This window comes from Astatotilapia calliptera, chromosome 22 (genome assembly GCF_900246225.1).
Source record: "Astatotilapia calliptera chromosome 22, fAstCal1.2, whole genome shotgun sequence".
In the NCBI taxonomy this organism is placed as follows: domain Eukaryota; kingdom Metazoa; phylum Chordata; class Actinopteri; order Cichliformes; family Cichlidae; genus Astatotilapia; species Astatotilapia calliptera.
In genome coordinates this window covers 19,896,423-19,914,413 of record NC_039322.1, presented here as the reverse complement: position 1 = coordinate 19,914,413, position 17,991 = coordinate 19,896,423, and the positions used below count along the sequence as shown (strand labels likewise).

Below are 17,991 nucleotides of genomic sequence, written 5' to 3'. Positions count from 1 at the left end.
TAAAATATAAAAAATATATAGATGTATGCTAAAGTGTAAGCACAACAGCTATAGAAAGCACATATATTATTGGGGGGTTTTTTTGTATTTTTCAATGGGAATCGATGTAAATACAGCCATGCAATTTCGACCATTTAGAATCAACAGCAGCTGTTTACTTCTGATAGAGAAGCAAACAGCTTCCATACGATAGCCCTAGCCCATCTCTGAAAACCCACTGCAACAGAAATATGTTGCACTTCCTTTGCAACAGCTCAGTAGGTGCATAACTAAGAAAGACATACTAAGAGGTTACCATATGATTTTATTTATTTTTTATTCAGAAGGTGCTGTGAAGTTCACTGGGCTAAGTGGAGCATGGGTTAAGAAGAGCATTATTTTGAGGCTGAGTATTGGGGGTTATTAGAACTCATTGCCTTGAGGCCAAGATAGAGACACTGAGAACCAGTTTAGAGTCCATCCTATTCTTAAGCTCCATGGCCTAAAGAAAATCTGGTTTATTAGACTGTGAGTTAATACCTAGAAACAAAACCAAATTTTCCTGTTGTCGAGCAAATCCACTTCTCTCAGACGGATGGACGTCACTGTCACATCCGTTAGGTTAGCCCTAATGACAGAAATGCATATAAGAACATGTTATATATATTATAATAAATGACTAGAATGGAGGGAGGGGTGCTATTTGTGTTTAACAATACCAAAATAAGGAGTTTGGCTTTTAGAAATGATTCTGAAGGCTGATGGCTCCCTCTGCTGTTGATATATAATATCCAGGCACTCTCCATGCTGCACACACTCTTTCAGCAGTTTGGACACTTCAACAAGATGCAGCCATTTTAATGTTATCATAACACCTCTGTTCTTCCTGATATGAGAAAATAAACTCTTTGTAGTTTTTGCTTAGATGTGGTGTACGTGAAGGCCAGCATAATGGCAAAACTGTCCTGAATTCAGAGCTGTGGTGGTGTTTTGTCTGCCGGTTAAATATTTTAGAAATGTACACAAACAGATCACAAATTCACGGAACCATTTACTGACACAAAAATAATTTAATATACAGTTTTTATAATAATATATATGATGAAATATTCATAAAGACAACAGGTACTGAAACTGACATTATCATTAGTTAATACAGTTAATACAGGTAATGATAATTGCAATCCTTAAAACAGGAGCAAAAAGTTGCAAAATACATGTGTGTGTGTGTGTGTGTGTGTGTGTGTGTGTGTGTGTGTGTGTGTGTGTGTGTGTGTGTGTGTGTGTGTGTGTGTGTAATATAAATATATGTATGACACTACAAATATGTGATATGATGATAGATTTGCCTGGGATTTATATCTTGCTAAAGCTAGTCCCTCTATCAGGCACCTTTGGGAGCCACTAGTTGTTCAAAGTGCCACTGTTGTCTGGGGTGGTGGGTGCACTGGCGCAGGAAAAGACCTCCTGTGCTGCGCTTGTTGTCGCCTTCCTCTTTTACAGCCTCCAGACATAACTGAGACAGTTGGTGAACGAGCTGGCCGCTCAGCTGTGGAAAAGTGGAAAACATATGCAGAGAGTCAGCTAAATGCCCCGGGTAGTCATAAAAACTGCCTGTCGCTCAATTCTTCGTCTTGCCTTTATGAACTTCCACTGGAGTCTGCCGGGGGTCAATCGGTGGCTGGCGCAAGGAGAGAGGACCGCCCTCTCTCCCTCAGTATCCAAGCACAAAGTTCCCGTGGGACCCCATCGCACTTCACCCTCAGAGTTTAGATCACAGTGCTACAACAGCAAGAGATCAGCTTCACTGATGTCTCACTTATCTGTTGTTATCATCAAGTAATCTGTAATCATGGTTACCTGGCTACCTGTCCCAGTGCACGGTGCCACATCCATGGCCCCACCCTGCAGTCCCCGACCTTGGGGATAGTCTACACATCTGCCAGTACCAACACTGTACAGCTGCAAGCAGATACAGACATGATGCCTCACAGTCCATCCATACACAACTTGTTCATATATTCGTGTGCATGTATGAGCATGTGAGAGCTTGTGATACCTCTCCTGACAGTGCAGTTCTGTCCTGGGGGATATAAAGCTGTGGGTAGACTGTAGTTAGGAACCAGTGAAAGTTCCTACAGCCCAGACTCCTCTTAAGCCGCAGACGCTCCGTGATGTTCGGGTTTTCAGACTGGACAAAGAAAGAAAGTTTCATTTTTTTGTATGTGGTGCACACTCACCAGACAATCTCTTGACCAGATGTGTTGACTCACACACGCACACACACATACACACAAACACCTGTCTGATGAAATGAGCAAGCGTGTCCCTTCTGTAGTAGATTTTCTTGTACGTGTCCATCCAGGTTTCAGCAATCCGGATCTTGTTCCTCTGAAGCAAGTCCTGATCTGGGAAGCGATACGGCAGGTGGCGGCGAGTGAGGTGGCCCACGCGGGAGCAAGGTACCACCTCCATGGAGCCGCCGCATGACCACACCTATAAGAATGTAGTTGTATTTCAGTAATAAAGAATATAATTGTTTTCTGTGTTTCTTTTTTTTTTTAATTCCCCGTTTGTTAGTCATATTGTTTCATATTTTAATGGTCATCCCAGGCAGACAAGTTGATTTATAACATTTTTGCTCTCACACTGGTACATTCATCAGTGGGCCAGGACATTCCCAGACCACTATCCAAGCTGAAATTTCCATTTGCAAAAGGCATCATCTCATAGCACAGCAATCCTAAAGCACTAACAGAAGGCAACCGAATCACTCAGGCAAAGTATTGCTAAAATACCTTACATGGCTTAAAATAAAAAGCAAATGCAGTCTGTCATCTCTCTGTCTGGTGTGTGTGCACTGGAGGATTTAGCAGGAAAGTTGACATCAAATGAGCTTTCCTTTACCCGGATTGACAGCTCAATTTGCTCTGCACCCCATAGCACCATCCCAGGGTCATAGGCTCCCACGCTCTGGAAGAAATGTCGGTCGATAGCCACAACTCCACCTCCTAACGCTGGGCTCCTGTCACAATCAGAACCAGCATCATTTTTTTTAAAAAAGAACTGCATGGATGTGTTGGTATCTCTGGAGTAGAGTGACATAATGAACTTCAGGATGTTAAAGTCTGGGTTTGCAACACAAGGACAAACAGCTCCACATGTATGGTCCTTAGTTTTTATACTTCTGTATTCTAATTGGTCATATTTTCGAGACTTTTCAAAGGCAAAGGTCAGTTATGCACTTACACATACCGTGTAAAATTACATCTGATCCGTCTTTCTTAATATGGTTCATTTAGCATTGTTATCATGCAAATAAGAACTCATTAAATCTAACTTGCACCCCTTAACAGCTGCACACTTACTGCAGAGGTTGGACAGCCATCTCTGGGTCTTTATCTTGCAACTCTGGATTTGATTCCCAAAAGAAGTCAAGTCTCCAGTCGAACACCCCCCTAATTGGCCACTGGGTGGCATTGTACCGAAAGGACTGCCAGTCTATCACATCCATGATGGGGGACACCACTCTGGTCCTAAGAAGACACCACATTCTGGATCTCAGCAGCTCTTTTTATTTGCATTTATTAAGTGTGGTGAATTAGACTACTTTGGATGTAAAGCATGCCACTACTAGTCAAGTTATAGCTAATAACTCCTTGACTACGTTTACATTTACTAATCTGTGCACAACTAGGTAAAATAGACACTGCGTTTTCATTTCTGTATGCATGTGTTTGTAATTGCAAACGCCGGCTGTGTCACAGGAAGTTCAGAAACATGTACTGTCCTTTGTCGAGGAATGTTTTGGCTCCCCATGTGTGCTGTTTGAAATATCCATGCCAAATGATCATGTGTGGCGTGATGCTTTAAGGAAATGAAAAGATCAAAAAGGGAATTGAGAAAAAATGGGAGAGGGGTCAAACATGTGGCCGAGAGAGCCGAATGGTTGCAGATTCCAAGCCCGAGCTCTCAGCTTAATTACCTAGTCTAATTAGAGCCACGCTGCAGGCAGCCTGAGACATAAGACGAGAGCCAAATCATGGGAGCTCAGTGCTCGATACACACACATACACCTCATGCATCGCCCTGCTTTGCTAATGAGTAAGGGCGAATGATAAGTCTGAACCCTTCATCTCCTCACAAGTGTTTCTGTCCAAAGGCTGAACTCATTAGAGAAAGTTTAAAAAAAATCTGGCACAGTAACTGTTTATATTTTGACATGTCACCCATTTAAGAACTTGCATTTGGAATCCTGTTAGTATGCTGCATACTAACAGGAGCTTTCTCGCCGTAAAATATGAAAATAGATTTTTAATTGGAATAATTTTAAAAAAGTACCTGTCCTGGGCAATTCTCTCCAACAGCGGTTCCAGCCAGCCTTTTTGGCATTCACAGTGGGAGTCCATGAACACCAGCACCTCCCCAACAGCCCTGGTAGCACCTAATGTCCGGCAACCTCCAACCCCGAGGCGTTTGGTGCTGCGAATCAAACGCACTCCATCCAGATGAGACACGTACTCACTCAGCCCAGTCTTCAGGTGACCTAGGAGGAGCATAGAGAAAAGGCGGAACAAGCTGTCAGCACACTGAATTAATGGATGGATGGATGGATGGATGGATGGATGGATGGATGGATGGATGGATGGATGGATGGATGGATGGATGGATGGATGGATGGATAATTTCACCCTGTTGACTTAGGTCGTCCACCAGCAGGACCTCCTGCAGATACTGTTTAGGTGCAGTGTCGAGGACACTGTGTACTGTGCGTAGGAGAGTGGACCAAGCCTCGTCATTAAAACAGATAACAACACTGGCCGATGGCAGAGACTCGATGTGTTGCTCCCCCAAACACCTGTTGATGGGAGGGGGACAAATTGTGAAAGCAGTAACAACTACACTAACTTTTAGCACTTGTTGAACTCCAGTATGGGGTAACTTTTGGTTTATATTTTCAATCGTGCGCTTTGTTCACTCACTCTGGATGGCGCGCCTCTGGCAGCCTGCGATGCAGAGAAATCCTTTCGCTCACTACCTCATTGAAACCGTACTGCTGCAAAGCCCTGAGCTCCATATCCCTCTCCAAACCCTCCAGATGAAGGCGCACTGCTTTCCCCATTTCACCGTGCGTAGGTGGCCCGCGTACGGTGGTATCTTTACTTGCTCCGGGAAGGAGCATCTTGTAACTCCGCTTTTTCTGTGGCGAGCTCTTGGTGCCATGTATGGATGGGACGAATAACAGCTGGTCTTCTTGCAGAGATTTCAGAGGAGTCAAATCGGCGCCTAGCTCCAAAGCAGGGTCATGGGAGTCCACGATGACCTCTAGATCCGGAGGACTGGCGATCCGCTGGAGGGGGTGGCGGGGAGGGCCGGGTTTGTGAAGATTGCGGTCGCTGTCCCGATTAAAGAGATCTGAGAGCGCCAGCGCAACCAGAGCGAATCCGATGAGCAGCAGCCAGAGGCAGAGCATCTTCCTCCGGATGGCGCTCCTCCGCCTCATGCTGAGCAACGGCGCAGGAGGCGTGAGACTGTGCTCAGAAGGCGGCCCGGTGCTGTTTTGAATTGCAGATGTGTTTGTTTTGCTTCATCTTGACGAGCACTGCATTTCATCAGCGTGATGCAACTAGAATGATTCAAGAAATAAATAGATCGCACACGAATCCCCTGAAGAAGAGTAGAGGCGCATTCATTGAGTACCAGAGCTGGGACAAGAGTGACATACAGTGCAGGTTTGAGACAAGTTCTCAACTTTGAGATGATGGAGTTTCGCTGACTTTGTCTTTCATCCAGCTCCTCCCGCGGTCCTAGAGCCTGTGCAAAATTTTTTGCGTCATGTAAATCATGTAAAGGTCGTCACTTCCTGTATCCACCTGTTACTCAACCTGCTCAGGTCTTCGTCTCTACTTCATAACATGAAGGATTAAAAGATAATTTTAGAAAAAATATAATTAAGAAAATTCTCCAGAACGCACAGAGTAGTATACACTTATTGCTTTTCACTTTCCATCGCAATAAAAATACAATGTTTAAAGTTTAGGAAGTCTACTTGGCTCAGACGCCGTATTAGTATTGTCTTCTTGTCATCTTATTATTCCTGAAACGCCTTGTGGGGAATCCTAAAATACTCTAAATTAAGTGGTAAAAGCCATAATTAGCCATTTCAAAACACATTTTTACTAGCTCAGTTATAAACAAGTCCGCACTGCAGTGGAAAGACACAATGTTTTTACATTTCCTCCAGTCTGTGTGTGAGAGTCTGCTTGTAGCAGGCGTCTCCCTCCGGGCGTCACACATCAAAGACGCTTCTTCTGGCCAGCTGGCTTCGGGCCTCCGGGTCCCATGACCGTCTGTTGGTGCCGGGAAGCGGGGCGTTCACGGCTTCGATCTCCTTGGTTCTCTGTGGAGATCTTGGCAGCCAGTCTTAAAGAAAGTAAAGACCGAATGACTTGGGTCCGCGTGTTTATTTTACTGTTTTCTTTTTCGACAAGTGGAAATGTGCATGCTTGTGTGTTGTCATAAACTTGTTTTTGGTATTCTATGAATGGAATTTCCCACACCACAAAACTGAACTGCTGAAGAAAAAGAAAAACACTCGGAGCATGCCCATATATCATGTAAAGGTTTGAGTGGAAAATTGGCAAAAACTAAAGCCTAATAATTTCCTAATACATTATGATAATGGCATTAGAAGGTCAGACTGTGCACATCACAAACCCTTCTGCGTCTTCTGCGCCATGGCAGCTTCTCTGCTTCTGCTCTGTATTGTGGCTAACATCTGCGAGAAAGACCTCCATACAAGCTGGCAGGAAAGCCTGAGGAGTTTTAAGAGCTTAGGTCGGCTGCACTGAGAGACCAGTTCACTGTCCTGGTGGCAGTGGCTCTCTTAAAGCTCCATTGCAGGCTTAATGAGTGTGTTATAGACCACACAAGGACACTTCACGTCTCCTGGACAACAGCGTAGAGTGCCTTCTGATAATTATGATTATAGTTTCAAGAACTGGGACAGAGCACCTGGAGAGACAGGCTGACAAGTTGAAAGGCCAAAAGAGAGAGAGAAGGGGTGTGTGTGTGTTGGGGGGTTGAAGAGAGAAATCGAAGATGAGAAAGAGCGGTGACCGGGTCCTGACTCCAGTGTTCTGGTGGGAATGTGTTTACGCGCCTCGGGGTTGGAAAAGAAAGAATGTCTCTGTGTAGCTCCAGCTCTGCGCAGTGAACAGTCTCATATGTTCCACTGTGCGGCCAAAACACACGCCGAATTAAAGTTTCCACCGCCAGCACGTTTTCAGACAAGCGTGCAAACACCAAAGGATCACACGCACACGCGCGAGCGCGCACACAGACACATTGAAGATCCTGTCCACATTCCCAGGAATGTTTCTGCATTCCTCCATCCAGTCCACTAGCTAGAAGCCAGAGCTGTAAATGAGACGGCACGACAGTGAGAGAGAAAGGGGAAGGGGGGGGGGGGGGATAAAGGGACTGCTGGCTGCACAGTTGGCTTGTTTTTCAATCATATTTCTGTCTTTTACAACCTGGAGCACTTTTTATTCTCTGGGCTGCATAGAAGACAAGCAGACAGAGACATATTTTTGTGCCGGTGCCGGCTGGACAAATAATACACATTTGGGTTACTTTTAAAAGTTGAACCATCGATAATTAACGTGTTCCAGCTTTACCGTTTTCTGTAAATAAACTGCATTTGTCGGGGGTTTGAACTTGAGGATATAAAAACATTTCAGAATTTCACTAAAATTGATTTTTTTTTTATAGCAAAGGACTTGAATGAATGTAGAAACTAATCAGGAGGTTCATTAATAATGAAAACAACATATGCAGAATCAGAATAAACACTTAATTTTTAGTGTTCAGTAACGTTTTACTGAACCCTGGAAATGATCAAGAGTTGATCTGATTTGAGAGGAATGGGGTTTAGTAACAGGCTGCATGAGAAGCTGCGGAGGGGTGCTTCCCTCTACTGGAGAAAGTCGGTATTGCAAGTAATGGATGTTTCCCCTACACTTGGTTGATTAAAAAAAAGAAGAATCTAAGGATCCGCACTGTAGTGTCATTTTAAGAAAAGTCGTGATAAATGAATTTTAACACAACAAGTGTAAAAAAAAAAAAAAAGCACAAATTTTAATTTCAGAATTTCAAAACAAAGCATGTTGGATCAAAGAAATATAACATGTTACGTGCCGTTTTTAAACATCTGCTCTAATAATGTTTTCTTCAAGAGCTTCTGTCAGATCCCGTGGTCTTGATCAGTGGCCATCAGTGTTTCGTTTATCAATGCAGCTTTTCCAAGCTGCTGAATGTCTGGTGGCTTTATTCTGACATGTGACAGCAATTAACCGCCACAATGACTTTCTTCCTTTTTTATTTATTCAAATTGTGGTGTCCTCGGACCAATAATGGTCCCTAGGTGAGTGGCAAACAAGCATATGGGAATCCCGAGGACACCACAAAGGTTTTAATGAATTAAAACACAGATTTCACTCGAATGCCAACAGATTCTGAAGCTCGATATCTAAAACATGCAAAGCAGATCTCAGAGCTTTAAAGGAGGTCACTATTGGAGCTCTCCCAACAACTGAACCGATTAAAATTCGCAAAATTGCAGGCGACCACGCCTGTCGGCCGGGGGGATTTGTCACAATCAACACCCCGGATTTTTAGATCTAAGTTTTTTTGTTTCTATTTATTTGTTTATTTCTTGTGTTTTTATTTATTTATTTATTTATTTATTTTAAAAACGTAATTCGTTAGAAACCTTGTCTGCTGACATTGCTTTGCTTTTCTATGCTTGAAATCGCACGACCCAGCAAGGACACACAATTTATTCAAGCTCCTTCTCTTTTGTTTCTGCTTTTATTTATTTAAATAGAGACGAATAATTGCTTTATTTTCAGTATTTTGTCCATTAATACCATTGCTAGAAATATTCCGCGTGAGCTATTTGTTCGTTCAGACTCCGCTGACTTTTGAACCCAGTTTTAAGAAATCTGTTTGCACGCGAGGATCCCTTTGTAACCCTTTTCCAAACTCTCTTGTGACAGCAGCTGCAGCAGCAGACCTGCCGACAACAGTGACTTTCATCACATGGTGGATGGTGTCGAAAGCGAACACGACGCAGAAGGAACATTAGGCATCCCTTCTGCTTTTTTAGGATTCATCTGTGGCGCAACCTCCACGCGCGGAGTGAGGTGTCTCAGCATGATTCCGATTCATCGTGTCAAACATTTCAGTCATGTGTGCACAGCTCTGCACGCTTGGACTTTATCTGTTATCGGACTTCCGTGGCAGAACTTAAGGAAAATATAATATTATAAGAAGATATCCAGGCTTCCTAATGTAATTATATAGTTACATGATCCGACTAAATCACACACAAAACCCTCTTTTTATATATTTAAGAAAAACATTGTTTGATCAAAATTTTATTATCTAATAAAGTTAATAAAACTTCTCAAATTTGAGAACAAAGAAGGGACAAAAAAACGATATAATTGAAATATATTTATTGTGGACAATGTGCTGCCGTGTTAATTAACAATTAAAAAATCGACTACATTAAACAATAAAAAACAGAAATGATAAACTGGGGAAAAAATAAAATAAACAGATTAACACGAAAGGGAATAACACTTCTAAAAAACGCAAGAGTATGAAAGATTGAGCAGATTAAAAGTCACTGAACTTTTTGTCAAATGGGAGAGAAAGAAGAGGATGAGCATGCGCACGGTGCAGTCCGCGCGCATCTCGTCTCTCATGAGTTTCCTGAGTTTGGGGGACTAATGAGTGATGAGATGTGTCTCGTTAGGAAACATCACATGTTTGTGCGCTCAGCGGAGCCACTTTAAATTAGTGGACAGCGGGACAAACGGAGGGGTAGTACTGGGAAATCCGGACGAGGAGAAAGAGGGACACGCTGTGTCGGCGCACAGAGACACTATTCGTGGGTACTTAAAGCTGCAGAGACGACTGTTTTTACCCCCCACGGACGAGTGAAAATGAAAGCCTGGCAGTGTGTTTCCCTCCTGGCTTGTGCCTGCTTTCTTTATCAAGCTGATGGACGCAAAAGTAAGTGGCGCTACTTTGGAATAGTTTGAAGTGAAAGAGTTGTGGCTGTGGTTTAAAAATGTTGGTTTATTGATTTCAGATTTTTAATTTAATGTCTTTACGTGAATTGAATAATTTTGGTGTTTGATGTTTATCTCCTAGGGTTGTTTGTTTATTCATTTGTTTATTTAACTCGTCCTGCCATCCGCTCTCTACAGTCAGAGTCCCATGAGACTGATTAAGGCGTGTGCTCCGTTAAGACTGCTACTCACTCCACAAACAGACAATTCTCTACATCCAGAAAAAACGGAGAAATCGTAGCTTTCTCTAATTTGTTATCATAACCAGATGGAATCCCGTAAAAAGTTTTAACAATCTTTTTCCTCCGGTATCATAAAAAAAGCAAATGTGACATTAATTTAATAAATGCAAATTTAAAATCACCTTTCCCCCTCTATTTTCACGCCATGCGCTCTCTTGGCTGAATAAATTTCTATTTGCGTACAGACGTTCCAGATGTTTGGATCGTTTTTTTCTTCGCCTTTAACCAGATTACACAGATTGAATTTGTTTTTGCGCTGAAAAATATGTCACTCAGGCTAGATGACGAGAAAGCAGAAAACAAGGGCGTGGAGATCCGAATAAAAAAAATAAATAAGTAAGAATGTGGAGATGAAAGATCAAAAACTAGGTCATCTTACTAAAAATGTATAAATCCAATATCTTTTTTGTATAACAATAAACATTTTATTTATGCCTAACGTTCCAAACGCTTTCCTCCTGTTTTATTGGGCTTAGTTAAATGTAGTCTGTTGTACAGCCCTCAATCATTTCATCGTTTCAGTCATGGGAGCTTTTAGTAAAATATTTTTACTAAAGGTGGAAACCAGGTACTGGAAGCAGATTTTTCCATGTCAGGAAATAAACATGATTTTGGTCATTATGCGGGTATTTTGGGGCTACACTGTTACTTAACATTTAATTACATTTTAAAGGAGCCTAATGAAATCCAAGTAGGTTTCTCTTTTCACAAGTAAGGAAAGAAACATTTAACCTCTAAATGGATTCAAGTAAATGACAGAAGCTCTTTAGTGAGGGACTCACATCAAACCAAAATACATTTTAAGGTTCCTTGTCCTTGTCTCTCTGCTTTATCTCTCCCCAGCATACAGGGATGTATTCCCACACAAGCACTCATTATCAGGGAAGTTTCCATTTCCAATCCCACCGATCCCTGGCTGGCTTCCCGACACCAACCCATGGGATGATTACATCTACCCACCACTAAACATAAAGTTAAATGATTTTATGCACCACAGAGGTGGGTAATTTGTTTTCTGGGTGTTTTTTTTTTCACCATTGAAACATTTGCGTAGGTATTTCAGGTCATTCACCTGGAAAGTCCACCTCTCTGCAGGTAAACCCAAAGTCCGTTTGACCAGTGACAGTCCAGCTCTGAATGGCTCTTCCATCACCTTCACTGCAAAGCTGGAGTATCCTCCCTGCCAGAAGGAGGATGCCAATGGGAACCTGATCTGGGATGAGCACTGTGAGGATGGTACGGAGCTGGAGGCGTCAGGTGCTGCCAAGAAAGCCAGGCCGGGCCAGGCCATGAACCTGCACACACATAGCATCACACCACCACAAAGCATCATGGGGCCATATACACTGATCAGCCACAACATTATAACCACTGACAGGTGAAGTGAAAACACTGATCACGAGGAGTCAATCAAATGGCCTGTACTTGATGGGTCAGAGCAGTTTTATCCACATGAGAGACCAGCACAGCTGGCAGGTGGTTTAAATGTTGTGGTTGATTTATGTAAGCCCACCAAAGAGCAAATTAAATTGTACACTGTTGTAAAAAGATGGCCCACTAGGAGTAACCCTTGAGTCTTGAAAAAATCTGGAACATAATCTGATGGTCATCAAACCACATGTTTATTGATACATATTGAGATGTCAAAACATGTTATTAAGGGCACAGGGGGTGTCAAAACACGTCATTATGAGGGAAAGAGTTAAAGTAGGCTCCCCCTTAAGATAAAAACCAGAACAAGCTGCTGATAAACACTAAAATAGACAAATTACGCCTCAATGAACCTGGCTACTCATTGTCTTTAGTTATCATAGTATAGTTATCTTAGCATTTGTAGCTACCAGCCATGTGTAATCGCTGAACAGATTTATCATGCAAAATCAGTTCATTTTTATTTTTTTAAAATTAAAGCTTTTACATCACTTTATTTTCTGTCAAACAGCCAATGGGCAGGTTCGCTCTGGCTACGTGTACAACTGGACTTCCTGGTTGGATGACTATGGCTTTGGAAAATGTATAGACAAGGCAAAATGCAACATGTTCCCAGATGGGAGACCCTTCCCTCAGAGCAATGACTGGAGACGAAAGAGCTACGTCTATGTTTGGCACACAATGGGTGAGATACAAGTTTACAAGTTTGCATGTACACAGGATACGAAAGGAAAAAGAAGAACATCTAAACCAACTCAGTTTGTCTCTTCTTTTTGTCCCAGGCCAGTACTTTGAGACGTGTGACGGCTCTTCCTCCAGTGTGACCATCAATACCACCAACATCCCTCTGGGGGCAGAGGTCATGGAAGTCATGGTCTACAGGAAACGCGAGCGCAGGAAGTACAGCCCCCTCTCTACCGACAACGCCGTCTTCTTTGTCACAGGTGGGAACAACAAATATTCTGCTTATACAGTTTTATCTGCCTACATGTTTCAGCCAAACAGAGATACAAACAGGCAGAAACCTAATACGTCATTTACATTATTCTTACGCACTCCCTTAGATAAAATTCCAGTGGCGGTCGACATCTCTCAGAAGGGTGCAGTCAACCAATCTGAGAATATCTTCATCCGTGGTGAGGATGTGGTTTTCAAAGTCCACCTCCATGACCCCAGCGGCTACCTGAAAACTGCTGCCTCCATTGACTACATCTGGGATTTTCGAGACGGCAATCAGCTGGTAACGCATCGCAACGTAACCACGCACGCCTACAGTAAGCTGGGGACCATGACTGTGAAGCTGGTGGTCGAGGCAGCGTTTCCAGTTGAATGTCCACCTTCTGCCAACACCCCGACCTCGACCACGTCCACAGGTTCTGTCACAAGTAGTCACAAAGATATAGACATGACAAAACAAGCAAAGTATTATCTGAAGACTTGTTAACTTTTTATACAAACCTTAAAACCAGATGGAGATGGCCAGCACACTGTCATGTGTCACCATCTTGGTGTTTTGAAACCAGAGGGGTAGCTCTGATTGAGAACCCAAGGATACTGCACACTTACATAACAGACAAGTCTTTGCCATCAATTTCTCTGCAATTGGGGAAAAAAAGAGGAGAAAATGTATAATATTGATTAAGATCTTAAACAAGCAATTGAGACCATAAACTAATGAGGAATGTTTTCACTGAAGTCATCAATAAAATGAAAATTGGGTCATTTTCTCAAATGTGTCTATACAATTAGATATCTCCTTGCAACCAAGAGGAGCTGCCCCCTGCTGGCCATTAGAAAAACTGCATCTCTGCTTTCGATTGACTTTTTCGACCTTGAGACTATGGCTTATTTTATATACAGTCTTTCAGTCTTTTTTAATTAATATAATTGGAATGCCAAAATATAAACTTTAAAAAGGGAAATGTGAGCCACACAAAGTAAGTTATCTCTCTTCACTTTGGGGATATGAAGCAACTGCTACTTAAACAGTTATGTTATGAAGAATGTAAAAACAAAAAATACATGTAAAACTTTAAAAGACAGAATCATTATCTGCAAGTGCCTACAGTTTCTTCGGAGCGTAAAAAGAAGGTGACTGCACTTCTTTAAGTTTCTTGAAGAAGTTTCACCTCTCATCCAAGAGGTGAGAGGTGATCTAAAACCAAAGAGGGAGAGTCTCGGGTATTTACACATCTTCAATTAACTTTAAAAAAGTTTTTTAAAGCTCGCAGGACTACCATGACGTCACTGAGAACCCACACAGACAAGTATCTGTTTAAAAACAACAACAACAAAAAGACGGGGAATCAGTGCTAATGGAAAAACATGTTTCTCCCGTGTCTTTTCCTCAGAGGCTCCTACAACTCCACTTGCCACTCATGCGATTACAGCCAAGATGGAGACAACACAGGGTGAGGCTTTTACAGCTAAATGTGTATTATGATTGTGATTATGTAGGAATATCGAATGCAGAGGGTGAATCATATCATGTGAGGAAGTTAAAATACCAGCGTGCATCACTATGCAGAGCCCATTTGCTTCATATTACAGTGCCGCCCAGCACCAGCCTGCCCTCGACCACCTCCTCTTTTGCTTCCACGGATCTCCCCACCACAGAGCCCCTCCCTTCCACTGTTTCCCCAGAATCCAACCCCACCACCCCGCTGTGGCTGCGCACCAGGCGTCGCAACAGCAACCAGTGTTTCCGCTACGCCTACGGGACCTTCACAGGCAATATCACTGTCGTTGGTAGGTGGGAGTGTGCGGGATCCTTCAAGTTATGTTGTATACCACTGAGTCTTTTTCATGAACCATTGTACAGAAGCCATGGTGTAGCAGTTTAAAAAACTAAACGCGAGGGCACATTTTCCAATATACTTTAATGGCTTTAATGCTAATGAAAGTGGGTATGATTTTAAAAGCTTTCCAACAAAAACCATTTTGTCACATTTATCATAATAACATACAAGAAACCAGCCCACATTTCATCCCAGAATTGCTTCACTTTCATCACGAACTATGGACTTAGGGATGGGACTCGTACTTGTGTGGCGTAACCACCCCTGATAATGAAAAGGAAACACTCTTCCATTTAAACTGCATTAAATCCTGATTGTTGCGATCCAGTTTCTCTCTACAAACTTGTATTCAAGCAACCTCATGCTATGATTCTTTGACTGGTTCCTTCATCATATTATTATTTAGGGGGAAGAGGATTACACATCCAAAACCCACAAAATAATTAATCTGTTCCCCACAGAGCCCAAGCACCCACTGAACACCCTGCCAAGCAGTCGGATTTTGGAAGTGTCAGCCCACAGAGTCACCAACACTGACATCAACTTCCTGGTGAAATGTCTGGGCAGGTATGCATTTATTATATACTTTGTTTAAATTTATGTAAAAAAAAAAAATAACACTGTAGATCATTTTTTAAACATTCAAAGAGGAAATCACAGTAACCTTTGGAGTTTATCAACTTTATTTTTGATGATCTTCTCCCTGCACATCCAATTTAGTCACTTAGGTGCAATGGCACCCCCCCCACAAACCTATACATTTTAGATAAACAGGTTTGATTTATCCTTCATCCCTTATCCGCAGCATCCCCACTTCAGCCTGTACCATCGTGTCAGACCCCAGCTGCACTCAGGTACGCAACATCATGTGCAACGATGTGCCGCCTCTCTCGGAGTGCAAAGTGCATCTGACGCGAAGATTTCTGGAACCGGGCACCTACTGTGTGAACATCACTTTGGAGAACTCCAGCAGCTTGACCCTCACCAGCACCACCATCACCATCAACAAGTCCCAGGACACACCTGGTTAGCTACACAAACACATACAACAGGATATTTCTTGAAATCAGCTTTGTAGAAACTGTTGCCTGGTGTGTTGTAGTTTCCGGTCTGTTTTACACTCTCTTCACTGCCCTTTGTACCCATCAGTGTCCACAACCTCTCACACTGCCCAAGTCGTTCTCTCCTCAAGTGCTGTTCTGGGGGCCATTTTTGCATTCATTGCCTATGTGGTCTACAAGTGAGTAGTCTTCAGATGCAGCAGCATTCCTTCAGTAAATGTGTGAAGACCTGAATATATGATGCAGAAAGATTTTAATGCACAACTTTGCCTTTTACTGCCACATTAAAAAGCATTTACACATGCACACAAAGCCACTTTGATTCTCACTGAATTTCCAGTTGATTACTACCCTGCTCGTAAAACACCTCGTATTCTTTTTCCAACTCTTGCCGCTCACATCCAGTTAGTGTCATTACCCTCCCATCATATTTTTGTGTCCTGCATCTTTCTTCCAGGCGTTACAAGGTGTACCGGCCCATTCGCAGGTCACTGGTGGAGGATCCCCATGCTGGGGTTGGAGGTCACATGATTCGCCTGAAGGAGGCACTCTTCCCCTCCAGTGAGGAGAGCCGTCACCTGCTGACTGAGAGAAACCCCCTGTAGGCTTTGTTGAGCTGCATCATCACTTAAAATAAAAAACACCTAAAGCATGTGATTGTCAGATATGAATCTAATCAAAAGTTTAAGCATTAAAGTGCAAAAATAGCAGGAATACCATATTTGTAAAAGAAACTAATATTTTGCTTGTTTTAATTGTTTGATTGTGCTCCAGAAAACTGCTACTGCTACAGCAGCTGCTGATTGGTGTGATGATTTTCTACTGAAGAGGCTGTCGAATATGTGATTGAGGCACTCATTTTGATTGCAACATAGGGTGTAGTAGCTGCTATAAAATGAATTAGGCTCAAGCAATGGCTGTTTTTGATGAAAAGTGCTTTTGTACCGTTTGTCATGGATTGCTTTAGAATACTGTATATTAATGTACGGGTAAAAATCCTACTAGTAGTGATACATGCATGGTTTTCCTCAAATGAGTTATAATTTAATTTCTTTAACTCCAAGATTTAAACATAGCCATAATCAAGGAGGATGAAAGGCTGATAAATAAGTCTGTCACTAAATAAAGGCTGTGAACTAACCACTTATGTTTTGAAGACACTGGAATCTGTCTTTGTATGGAGCTGGAAAAAAATGTATTTAACGTTAGATGAACTGATTTTTAGTGTTCTATTAATTTGTTTGTTCGTGTGTGGTGTTAAATCTGTTTTAAAACTGTTTCACACAATCACATTAACTGCAGAAAATTCATGGTTTAGTGAAAAACTGGATTTTAACCATTAGCACTATCGTTTGGGGCTTTTAAAACAAGCAAGGAAGTCACCACTTTCCTGTAACCCAACACAATCCTGTATATTATTGTGATCAAAACAAACACTGCAAATCAAATGCAATCAAATCACACGTCGCCGATTTTAAAGCAGGTAGTTCACACAACATACTTAATGCTTTTACTGTACAGTACACTAAACTGCACAGAGGCAAATTGTTAAACTTAAAGTTTTTAATACCGTACTATTACACATTTTTCACTCCTTTAGCAAAGTTTACCAAGTGACTTTAAATATTTCTCTAATGCAGCACTACCTAACGTATGTTGCTTTGGAATTTGGGGCATTGTCAACTCATTACATGTGGAACTCGTATCAACTTCATACACGACTTCAATCATGTGGAAAATGTTTTCACAGGACTCTCTGCATCCCTGTGTAAAGTACACCCTGTGATTCAGGTGCCGACTGGGCCATTGCAACATGTTCTCTTTAACCAGTCAGTTCTAGATTTTGTGCCATCCATGGCATCATTGTCCTATTGCATGACTTGACTCACATTTCACTTTGGGATACTTTGGTATACAGAGAAATTCATGGTCAATACTTCACTGCAAAGTGCCCAGGTCCTGTGGCTGCACAATTAGCCCAAATTGTTACCCCTCCGCCACAGACCTAGACAGTTGGGCTGAGCCTGTGTGGATACACCGTTTGGTTTCTGCTAAATGTAGCACTGCGTATTGTGTAAACATTGTTTCAGATGCAACTTCAAACCTAAGCCATGGGGTAATGCTCTTAGAGACTCCTGGGAACCCTTCCAAACAAATCATAGTTGATCAGCGTGTCTCCAGGCCTCGAGAGTACAAGACATGGCTCTAATTCTGGAGGCCTCTGGGCATTACATGCTCTGTCCTTGGGGTGAATTTGCTGGGACCTCACTCCTGAGAAAATTGTGGCATTGTGTTATATCTCACACACACACACACACACACACACCTAAATAGCACC

General features: G+C 42.3%; 2 protein-coding genes across 3 annotated transcripts; one reads left to right on the top strand and one right to left on the bottom strand.

Moving 5' to 3' along the window:
- Positions 1-1,248: 1,248 nt before the first annotated feature.
- LOC113014678 (polypeptide N-acetylgalactosaminyltransferase 15) lies at positions 1,249-5,740 on the bottom strand. Its single transcript, XM_026156353.1, has 10 exons — positions 4,962-5,740; positions 4,671-4,837; positions 4,321-4,525; positions 3,348-3,515; positions 2,887-3,004; positions 2,281-2,475; positions 2,039-2,170; positions 1,840-1,941; positions 1,618-1,761; positions 1,249-1,528 (listed from the first exon to the last, which is right to left on the bottom strand). The coding sequence occupies exons 1-10, from the start codon at positions 5,480-5,482 to the stop codon at positions 1,364-1,366; spliced, it is 1,917 nt and encodes a 638-aa protein (XP_026012138.1). The 5' UTR covers positions 5,483-5,740; the 3' UTR covers positions 1,249-1,363.
- A 4,028-nt stretch (positions 5,741-9,768) lies between these two features.
- gpnmb (glycoprotein (transmembrane) nmb) lies at positions 9,769-16,800 on the top strand. 2 transcript variants are annotated; one of them, XM_026155953.1, is made up of 12 exons: positions 9,769-10,062; positions 11,207-11,362; positions 11,459-11,599; positions 12,306-12,479; positions 12,577-12,738; positions 12,859-13,167; positions 14,146-14,205; positions 14,345-14,542; positions 15,054-15,159; positions 15,398-15,618; positions 15,742-15,832; positions 16,111-16,800. In XM_026155953.1, the coding sequence occupies exons 1-12, from the start codon at positions 9,993-9,995 to the stop codon at positions 16,256-16,258; spliced, it is 1,836 nt and encodes a 611-aa protein (XP_026011738.1). In that variant the 5' UTR covers positions 9,769-9,992; the 3' UTR covers positions 16,259-16,800. The 2 variants fall into 2 exon arrangements, with proteins under 2 accessions (XP_026011738.1, XP_026011737.1); XM_026155952.1 differs by having other exon boundaries at positions 11,459-11,620.
- The last annotated feature ends 1,191 nt before the right edge of the window (positions 16,801-17,991 follow it).